Source organism: Tachysurus fulvidraco, chromosome 4 (genome assembly GCF_022655615.1).
Source record: "Tachysurus fulvidraco isolate hzauxx_2018 chromosome 4, HZAU_PFXX_2.0, whole genome shotgun sequence".
NCBI lineage: Eukaryota > Metazoa > Chordata > Actinopteri > Siluriformes > Bagridae > Tachysurus > Tachysurus fulvidraco.
Window position 1 is genome coordinate 29,002,287 of NC_062521.1, and position 11,260 is coordinate 29,013,546.

Below are 11,260 nucleotides of genomic sequence, written 5' to 3' on the forward strand. Positions count from 1 at the left end.
GCTGAAATACGGCGAGACTGACGAGGCAAAACCAAACATACAGGATGCCAAAGCAACAAAAATGGCAAAATGTAAAAGAAATAAAATGGTGTGGTGCGTTAATGCAACTTACACAAATAATTAACATATCGATTTCTTTCTCCAAATAGTCGTTCATGTGTAAAGTATGATGTTTATACAAGTATAAAAGGCTTCATCCAAATGTAAAAAAATGGCCAAATTTCTCTTGAACGTGTCTGGAACAATATAAGAACCTCCAGGTTTCTTAACCTTTAAACATGATATTCCTGCGATATACCTTAACTTCAGCGAGGATTTCTTTTCAATTGCTTTGCCAAGGAAACGCAGTGATAGAGCCAGATCGTAGAGCTGGAGTTTAACCAAACCTGCTTCTGCTAGACTACACGGTGACAAAGTCAGACTCCAGAGCTGGGAATTTAAACTCTCCAGATGGTGCAAGAGGAAAAAAAAAAAAAAGAACACGGACTTTTACAGTTAACGAGTGAAAATATAATTCAATTTGCTCTTTTTATTGCTCTCATTTTACAGGCGAGCAACGTGCTTGGAAAGGAAATATTAACATCTTCAGTACTGCTGTGGCGTTTAAGACGTAAGCTCGGAGGATACGGTAACACTTGTTTATTCGGTGAGATGAAAACCGAAACCTGGTTCAAACGGTATGGAAAACTTAAAACATTCCCAAACATCTTGAACATCATGAGCTGGGAAATATGACTATTATAATATGACATAAATATGATGATAAATTATGAGACATGGTAGGTAATGAGATCTGTTTCTAACATTTATAACCCACACATACTGTACAGTATATATACATCTTTTCATACACAGTAACCAGTAGCTTTGTAAAAGTATTTTGTATACATTAAAAAAAAAAAGATACGAATGTGTTTGTTTACAATAAACATAAAAACCAAATAGGGGTCCAAACATCTGGAGGAAAAATTGATGAAAAATGATAAATTTCATTTTGTGGTATTTCTTCACTTACAGTATGTTCATTATATTCATCACTTAGGTTCCTGACCTTGAACTCACCAGGTTTTGACAAATTTGGCGATTTCAAGGTCATGAATGTAAGTGAGATTGGAGACGCTTTAAAGGAAGACAGCTTGAACACATTTATGTAGACGTTTACTATTACTGTACATATAAACGTTCAGTCATCAGTCATGAGGAAGAGTCATTTTGCTCCGTTCTGTACGGAGACGTGATTAAAGCAACCCAAATCCTCGCTCTAATTTTTACCATGCTAAGCTTTACGCACCGGTTGGCTTAGACTTTGCAGCCGCGAAATGAAACATCACCAATTTTACAGACCAACAGATCATTACTACATCTTTAGTATTCATCTGGATCAGGAAAAAAAAGAAGAAAGAAAAAACACACAGCTTTTTACTGCCAGGCCGCCAGTCTGGCTGGAGTTTATGTCGCCTACAGGAGAATTTCACAACATACAAAATTGCTCATACAGTAGATGCAATATCCTTAGAAATACCACCATGTTGCCCAATCGTGAAGGAGAGCAGAAGCTCGGCTTCCCAGAGGAGTCAGCTCGAGGCCTCACGCTCAGTGACATGAAAGTGCAAAACGATGGCTTTGATACGATGGCTTCAGAACCGAGATAAAATATAATACCTTCCACCTGTGAGAAACCAGTTGCTCTACCTGGGTGGTGTAATGGCACATGCATCTCTCAGTCTGCTAAACCACACACACAAACACACACAAAGGAAAAGAGGGGGATCCCAAAGAACCCCTTGTGACAGCCCCAGGCCACCATAAAGCCAATGTTTTTAATAAAACTGAGGTATTCTGGGGTAACGAGGTCTCTCCTTACATGAATGAAAAACTCTAATTCTTATTAAACCCAGAAACTAACACTATACAAGCTGTTATACAAAACATTACAAGACCAGACACTCAGAGGATTATGACAAGAGACGTGACAACCAGGCAGCTTGTAAGTGTATGTGCTCCTCAGCCTCAGCGTTTATCCACAAGCAAAGGAACATGCTGCTGGCCCAGGTTCAGTGCTATAGTAAAAAGAATCCAAGCAAACAAGATTGAGAAGAAGACAAACTGTCCAAGGTTTTGGGGCAACAGTGCAATAAACTGGGGTTAACACAACCAACGGAGTACCTGCCTGGGTGAATCCACTATAGTGTAGGAGGAACAGAATTTTCCATGTTCAGAGATTCACTTTGTGTGGCTGATTTAATCTACAAACCAGAACCTAAAGTTACTGTAGAACCTGCCTAACAATCCAACCTTAGGAGAAAAAGTGTGGTGGACAAGTCATGAGACTCCAGTGTCCTTCTGGTGAGGGTGGTGGGGATTCTTGATTAGGGTTAGGGTTAGGGTTAGAGTTCGGCTATTCCAGGAACACATGTCAAGAGGAGACCCATTGGACACACCATGGATGAGACATTAGGCCATGTTAGTGCACCATGCAGACAACCTCCAAAAATAGGTAATAGGACCAGGAGAAATAGGAAGAAAGACTCAAGGACATGTTATGAACACGTTATGTATACAGCAATCCAAGCTAAAGATCAAACCCTGGAGCTGAGCGACAGCAACGCTTCCCATTCCCTCCATAGTGGGGTAAATTTGCTCCCAAATAGCTTCCTGCTTGAAGTCCTGCTGTTATCAATTGCTAGTAAAAATGTATTTGCACTTAACCCAAGACCAATTCATTCACAACAGTAAGTAGGTCAGGAAAGAAAGAGATAGCATCATGTCACAAGCCTAACAATCACCAGATTATGGAGGTTTATCAGAAATGTTCTCAAATCCATTACTAACCTTTTCAACAAGCTGTCCCTAATTTATCCGTGAGAAGTTGTACGGCTGATACGGATTTTGAGAACCGAGAAGAGGCTTTTCCTCAGTTACGCGAGTAAGAAATACGGTCACACCAATGACAATTAGTAATGCCTACTGAGACCTAACAGAGTCGCTGATATTTCCCTCGCACTTTTCAAGGCCACATGTTCAATCATAGTACAATTCCTCACCTCCGTGGCACCGGTACAAGACAAATACACCCCATATGGATTTCAAATAAACCATTAGCAAATAGCAAAGCCCTTTTATTTTCATACTATTCCGCTCCCATACTCCATGGATTCCAGCTAAATGATTCTTAATAAGCTTTGAATTTTACATCCACACCAGGGATTTAAAGGAAAGCTAAGAAAACAAGAGTACAGGTCTAATTTTAGGCAAGCGTGATTACCCAGGAAACACACATTACTTATGGATGTATGGGAAGGGATTGAAGTAGCTGTCAAGTTATGTATTATTTATTTATTTATTTATTTATTTATTTATTTATTTATTTATTTATTTGTACAGGGGCATACTGTATGTGATCATTTATACACTTTACACCCAAATGTACTGCTGTGTTTAAACATTTAGTAACATTTAGCTTTTAAAATGATATGCACAGGCAGAAAAAGGGTATCTAACGGTACATTTCTGTCTAAGGGGTATTAATCTGTTCTTTTCTGTCAGATTAAAAGATACTGAACTGTACTTTTCTCTCCTTGTTGCTGAAGTGCTACTGTAGAGTTTGTAAGAGAATTCATTGGAACTCCACAATCAGGGGTAATGGATTTATTGTGGTAAAAGCAGCAGGGTCTAAACATCCCGATTAACACCTACTCTCTTACTCTCATTCATTTCCTACCGCTTATCCGAACCTACCGCTTATCTCAGGCGTCATCGGGCATCGAGCCAGGATACACCCTGGACAGAGTACCAACCCATCACAGGGCACACACACATTCTTGATTAACACTTATAATTACAAATAAAAAGCCTTTATCTTTATCAAGATGACATCTTTGACATACCGATTTCACTTTAATACAATCATCATTATTATTTTAATCATTTTTTTTATTATTTATTTCAAATTCTCAAATTTTGGCACTTGTATCTGATATGACATCATTTTTCTCAGAGTTTGTTACAATTAAGATATAACGACAACAGTAAAGGACTCTGACTATCTATGTACAGTATCTATCTATCTATCTATCTATCTATCTATCTATCTATCTATCTATCTATCTATCTATCTATCTATCTATCTATCTATCTATCACAGTATCCTGTAGCTTACCAGATGCTTGGCAAAACTGTATTATAAATGCTGCATTAAACTAAAATAAAAAGACTGAACAAAGACGGGAATAATTCCATTAACTGTTTTAAAGATTACGTAACATCAGCTTGACGATATTCAATAAAAGTTTTTTGTTACATAATTTATCACTTTCAAGACCTTCGTGACCAAAATCCAGAAATACCTTTTTTAACATGATGTCTTTATGGATTTTGGTCATGAAGGTCTCGATAGTGATAAATTATGTTTTAGTTTAATGCAGCACTTATAATACAGTTTTCCCAAGCATTTTGGCAAGCTACAAGATACTGTGATAGATTTCATGTATCATAAAAATGTCAAGATATAGTACTTATGTCACATTTCCCCAGACGTAATATTTTACTCACATAACTTGCTTTAATGTTTTTCATCTGGAAAAAAAAATCCACCAGTAGCGACTTGAATTTAACCAGTTAGATGTTTTTCATAGTCAAATGGCCACGTGTTTGAGATTATCAGTCATTTTGTATAATCTGCTTCCCTCTCTCTCTCTCACACACACACACACACACACACACACACACACACACACACACACACACACACACACACACACACACACACACGTTGACCCAGTAACACCTGCCCCAGTCTCCACTCCTCCATTCCTCTACTTCATTCACTTGCTCTAATCTCACATCCATGGTTCTTTGCACCACGGCATGTTCTCACACTAGTTCCACCTCACCTGCTGTGTGTTGCAAGAACTTCTGATAAAGTCCAACGACACCATGTGAAGAAGATTCTTGGTCGGACTTTCACTTTCTTTCTTACCTCATTTCATACCAGACATCAAAAGACTTTACTACTAAGACTAAGTTTTTAAGCCATGGCCAACACTTCTACACACGTACTTTAGTTTTACATTATGCTGTATTGTCCTTGCTTACCATGCCATCATCTCCTTCCTCCTGCTCATAATCATAGTACTCCTGGCTGGACTGAAACGCGAGGTTCGCGCAGAGCAGCGCCGAAAACGCAAACCACACTGATATTCCAAAAAAGTGCATCTTAAAGAGGTAAATCTCCAGAAAAAATCCAATCTGATCCGATCCGGTCTGAAGTTCCAGTCCGTCCGTCCTCTCTCTCTCTCTCTCTCTCTCTCTCTCTCTCTCTCTCTCTCTCTCTCTCTCTCTCTCTCTCTCTCTCTCTCTCTCTGGATTTTTGGATGTTCAGTAGTTTAGCGTTCGGAGAAGTGCGTAAAAGTAATCCGAATGTTTCTTCTCACACAGACCTTAAGGACATATTCGGGTGATGATGCTGCTGCTTCTGCTGCTGCTCTTGGTAATGATGATGATGATGATGATGATGATGATGCCCGGTTTCTCCTCGCGCGCTCGGCTTTAAGACGAAGCCCCGTCTCCGCGTCTCAGTGGCCGCATGGCATCACGTCTTATTTTCTCTCTCCAGCCTTTTCCTTTTCCACGGTGTCCTCTCGCTCTCCCCCTACTGCTGCTCTTCCTTCTTTCTTTCTTTCTTTCTTTCTTTCTTTCTTTCTTTCTTTCTTTCTTTCTTTCTTTCTTTCTTTCTTTCTTTTTCCTCTCTCTGCACCTCTTTTTTGCCTTCTGCTCTTCCCTCCTTCTTTCCCGGCACTGATGCACTGCACGGCGCTTCACGGAGAGAAATAGGAACCGAGGCACGCGCCCCCCTCCCACCCCGCCTTCTGTGCGCGCGACCACCCACCAACTTTTATAGACTTATTTATATACTACACCGTAACTATGTATATCTGTACAAAGTATGTATTTATATGTATAAGTGCGTGCATCTGTATGTCTATAGTGTGTAGGTCGGGGTAAATAGGACAGAAAGTGAAAAGTAAGATCACTGAGCTTTAACACTGAGCTTTAACACTGAGCTTTAACACTGAGCTTTAGCACTGAATACTGACTGAAGACTGAACACTGACTAAACACTTAACACTGGCTGAATACTGACTGAACACCGAACACTGACTGAACACTGAACACTGAACACTGACTGAACACTTAACACTGACGGAACACTTAACACAGACTGAACACTGAGCACTGACTGAACACTGACTGAAGACTGAACACTGACTGAACACTGAGCACTGACTAAACACTTAACACTGACTGAATACTGACTGAACACTGAACACTGACTGAACACTGAACACCGAACACTGACTGAACACTGAACACCGAACACTGACTGAACACTTAACACTGACGGAACACTTAACACAGACTGAACACTGAGCACTGACTGAACACTGACTGAACACTGACTGAACACTGAGCACTGACTGAACACTGACTGAACACCGAACACTGACTGAACACTGGCTGAACACTGAACACGAACACTGACTGAATACTGACTGAACACTGAACACTGACTGAAAACTGAACACTGACTGAACACTGAACACCGACTGAACACTGACTGAACACTGACTGAACACTGACTGAACACTGAACACCGACTGAACACTGACTGAACACTGACTGAACACTGAACACCGAACACTTACTGAATACTGACTGAACACTGAACACTGAGTGAAAACTGAACACTGACTGAACACTGAACACTGTGTGAAAAAAAACAAACCCACTTTGTTTCAAGCAGAGATATTAATAAGATATTAAACTCCTGATTCAGTTGAATAAAGACATTTTTAAGTACTTAAGTACAATTCAAATTCAAACAAGTAGGTAAAGTGCTGACATCAAATATACTGAAAGTCCATCAGGTTACTCAGTAAGTATACTAGAGAGAAATATGTTAATTTCCCCCACTCACGCACACACACACACACACACACACAAACACACACACACACACACACACACACACACACACACACACACACACACACACACCCTGATGTGTGATGAGTGTGTGATGTGTGCCTGGTGTGGAGTGGTGCTCTCAGATTAGTGGCTAAATAATTGCTTTGGAGCGTTGTTTCCCAACAGGAGAGCTCTCGGCACTCAAAGCTCCACTCTCTTTATTTAGTGGAATGCAGCTGATGGATTTTTTTAAACACACTCATTCTTTCGTAGCTGTCTCAGGCTCTTAGTCCAGTGATTAATGTGACAACTGGCATGAGTACAAGTCCAATCATGAAGTGCCAACCTCTTTCTCCTCGGATTTATAACCTAATAGGGCAAGAGAGCAATTGGGCAATTTACCTGCTCCTACTCTTCCTACCCGCAGTGATCTCTCAAAAGGGCACGAAAAGCATTTCACAATTAAACTAACACTAATCTGTTGTTGTTGTTGTTGTTGTTTATATTTAACTTCAAGTGAAGTTAGTAGTCAGTAGTGTAATGAAATTTAAATAAATGGTCATAAGACACTTATTCTAGCTATTCCTTTCTAACTGGAACCTCCAGATCAAATCTTTTCCAGCTAGAGATATCGTGATATAATAAAAGATATTGTATCCTGATACATACAGTATCACGATGATATCACAATCCTATTAGTGTCAGATTCTGCCCCAAATGTAGTTGTCCTTTTTGCCTAAATTGCTTAGACAGTGTGATGTTAGTGTGGTTGTATTGAGCCTATAATTTAATTTAATTTAATTTAATATACACCACTGAGCAAGAAACAAACTGCACTTGTGTTGTTTTCATTCGGCTACAATTAGTGAAAGCCGACACTGATGTTGGGTTGTTGAAGAGGCTCAACATCCAGTTCATCCCAAAGCTGTTCAGTGCAGGACACTCAAGATCTTTCACTTTAAACTCCAAACCCCAGAGACTGGGGCCTCGAGTCATATGACATGACTCGGGTCAGACTTAAGTCGCAAATTTGAGACTTGAGACTTACTTGTGACTTGCACACGTGTGACTTACTCCTTCCTCTGTCAAACCGTCACACTATCATGAAGCTCAGGTACTTTGGGCACAGGGGCATTATCATGCTGAAACTTCTTAGTTCCAGTGAAGTATACAGAGATATTCCGTGGCAACAGATTGGTGGGAGAACCACTTACATTGGGGTGCAGATACTTTTAGCCATATAGCTTATAATTTGTGATAAATGGGCCATTGTCGAATTTTGTCCCAATGCCAAAGTGTGAGTTTTAAATTGTATTTAAATGGCCTTATAACCCTTCATATTGAGGAGCATCACTTGCATCATGAGGTCACGGCTGATGTCCATTCTTCTTGGCATGACGTACAAAAGCTCTACAAAATTCTTTAGGATTCACTCTTGTACATTTCTATAGTAACAGCAGGCAGCTCATTATTGTGTAGAACTAGGAATTGGAGTTATTTTTTACAGCTGGAATGTTGGATTACTTTTTGGGAACAAATGACTACATATTGAAATCTTGCTGTTTTTTGGGGGGTTTTTTTGTCAGATGAAGGGATTTCTGGGAACAGTAGTGATCAGTGATCGGTCGTTGGGAACAGTAGTGATCAGTGATCGGTCATTGGGAACAGTAGTGATCAGTGATTGGTCATTGGGAACAGTAGTGATCAGTGATCGGTCGTTGGGAACAGTAGTGATCACTGAGCGGTCACTGGGAACAGTAGTGATCAGTGATCGGTCATTGGGAACAGTAGTGATCAGTGATCGGTCATTGGGAACAGTAGTGATCACTGAGCGGTCACTGGGAACAGTAGTGATCAGTGATCGGTCGTTGGGAACAGTAGTGATCAGTGATTGGTCATTGGGAACAGTAGTGATCAGTGATCGGTCGTTGGGAACAGTAGTGATCAGTGATCGGTCATTGGGAACAGTAGTGATCAGTGATTGGTCATTGGGAACAGTAGTGATCAGTGATTGGTCATTGGGAACAGTAGTGATCAGTGATTGGTCGTTGGGAACAGTAGTGATCAGTGATTGGTCATTGGGAACAGTAGTGATCAGTGATTGGTCGTTGGGAACAGTAGTGATCAGTGATTGGTCATTGGGAACAGTAGTGATTAGTGATTGGTCATTGGGAACAGTAGTGATCAGTGATCGGTCGTTGGGAACAGTAGTGATCAGTGATTGGTCATTGGGAACAGTAGTGATCAGTGATCGGTCGTTGGGAACAGTAGTGATCAGAAAATGTGTCAAAAAGACAGGTAGAAGATGAATTTCAAGTATTTAAACCCCATAATGTACAGAGTCCTTTGCTCCATGTAACACTCCCACAACTCGACTTCTTCATGTGTCGTTAAACATAAGCACTTGAGTCTCGAAGGAAGAGTCTGTCCTGTAGGAATTTATGAGGGTTCCTCATGGCCTGCTGACCCAAGCACTGATCTGCTGTGTATGTGTGTGTGCATGGGTGTGTGTGTGTGTGTGTGTATGTTCAGCTTGTTCCCACATGGGGGGTGATTGCTCCTGCCGGAACTTGGAAACAATGACAGGAGCGAAGCAGTGCATTGGCAAGCACCGGCCCCTGTAAAGCTGGACTTAGTCGCATCCCTTTCGCTTCAGATAGCAGCTTCGCTGATGAAACAGAGAGCGACGGAGATAAAATTTTGGTCCTATGTTGCTATTTTTAGTTGGAGATTCTCTGTGGTCACAGAATGACTGAGGAATGTGTAAGAATTCAGAATTTACTGCATACAGTAAACATACACGCTCAGTATTGAGATGATACGTGATCCGACAGCAGAGTTCTTACTTTGTGGTCGTTCTGTTCTGTAACACGACATCTATGTATGATGTCTAGGGGAATGAACAGAGTTTATTAAGTTAGAGAGATGTTGAAATGTACTATACGGTGTGTATTATTCCTGTCTTGCTGTGTATGCCTATAAAACCGATTTATTTCAGAATCCCGGTGTAAAGGGATTATAGGAAAGTGTCAGGTTGCACATTCTTCACAATCCTTCTCATATCTAAAGTTATGAATGGTTTAGTTAATGCAGAAGAGCAGTTTAGTGTTTATCAAACCAGCTGACCCGAAGCACACCGGATACGTTTGTCTTACAGACAGATAAAAAGTCCCTTAAGAGTTATCTGGATTAGCATTTTCAATTTGAAATAGATATGTGAAATAAAAAGTAGACAATATTCATTCATTCATTCATTCATTCATTTCCTACCGCTTATCCGAACTTCTCGGGTCACGGGGAGCCTGTGCCTATCTCAGGCGTCATCGGGCATCGAGACAGGATACACCCTGGACGGAGTGCCAACCCATCGCAGGGCACACACACACTCTCATTCACTCACACACTCACACACTACAGACAATTTTCCAGAGATGCCAATCAACCAACCATGCATGTCTTTGGACCGGGGGAGGAAACTGGAGTACCCGGAGGAAACCCCAGAGGCACGGGGAGAACATGCAAACTCCAGACACTAAAAATAGGCAGAGGCGGGAATCGAACCCCCAACCCTGGAGGTGTGAGGCGAATGTGCTAACCACTAAGCCACCGTGTCCCCAGTAGACAACATATCCTTTATTAATTAAATTAACTTATTTAACTTAAAGGTTTAGCAAATTACAAGATTTATACAGTACGAGTTTCAGAAACATGACCTTTGTCTCATCTTTGTTGATATGAAGTGAAATCCAACAAAACATGCTTTGGTTCAAATCCCTGAGCAGTTTGTTGACGCTTCTGTTTGCAGTCCAGAATTTCTTGGCATCCGTGTTCGATACGTGTCATTAGCGTGCTTGTGCCGTCTGGATATGGGGCAGGTGTAGGTGTGTGTAGCTTCACATAAAACTGATTACATAAAGTATGACTTAAACTGAACACATTTTTTTTTAACTTGTCAGTGTGGAAACTAAAGAAGTAACATTCCTCTTTAATTTGGATTATCTCTGTAGGCGAGAACTCTTCCTGAAACCCGTCTGCGACGTGAGTGTGTGAAGAGCTTCGCACAGTCTGCAGCACCACCGGCGGCAGGTCACGTGCCACTTTTACAGCGTTTAAAAGTGGAAACATGGTGAGTTTGAGATAACACACTTTTAGCACTCCTTTGTTTTAGTGCTAACACTCAGACACAATTAACTGACCAAAAGAAAAATGTGCAAATAGCTCTCTTGTGATAATCTTATTGTGTGTGTGTGTGTGTGTGTGTGTGTGTGTGTGTGTGTGTGTGTGTGTGTGTGTG

The 11,260-nt window shown here is 40.8% G+C and overlaps 1 protein-coding gene across 5 annotated transcripts in view; it reads right to left on the reverse strand.

Annotated features, from left to right (window-relative positions):
- vegfc (vascular endothelial growth factor c) overlaps window positions 1-5,803 on the reverse strand; it is a 56,331-nt gene extending 50,528 nt beyond the window's left edge. The window contains exons 1-2 of one of the 5 annotated variants that reach the window (XM_047812761.1): window positions 5,363-5,803; window positions 5,095-5,330 (exon numbers count right to left, since the gene is read on the reverse strand). In XM_047812761.1, the coding sequence (XP_047668717.1) occupies window positions 5,095-5,214 (120 nt within the window). In that variant the 5' untranslated portion in view covers window positions 5,215-5,330; window positions 5,363-5,803. Of the gene's footprint in view, window positions 1-4,551; window positions 4,687-4,892; window positions 5,023-5,094 lie in introns of those variants that run through there. The other 4 variants (XM_047812764.1, XM_027146108.2, XM_047812762.1 and 1 more) reach the window with 4 other exon arrangements.
- Window positions 5,804-11,260: the final 5,457 nt, after the last annotated feature.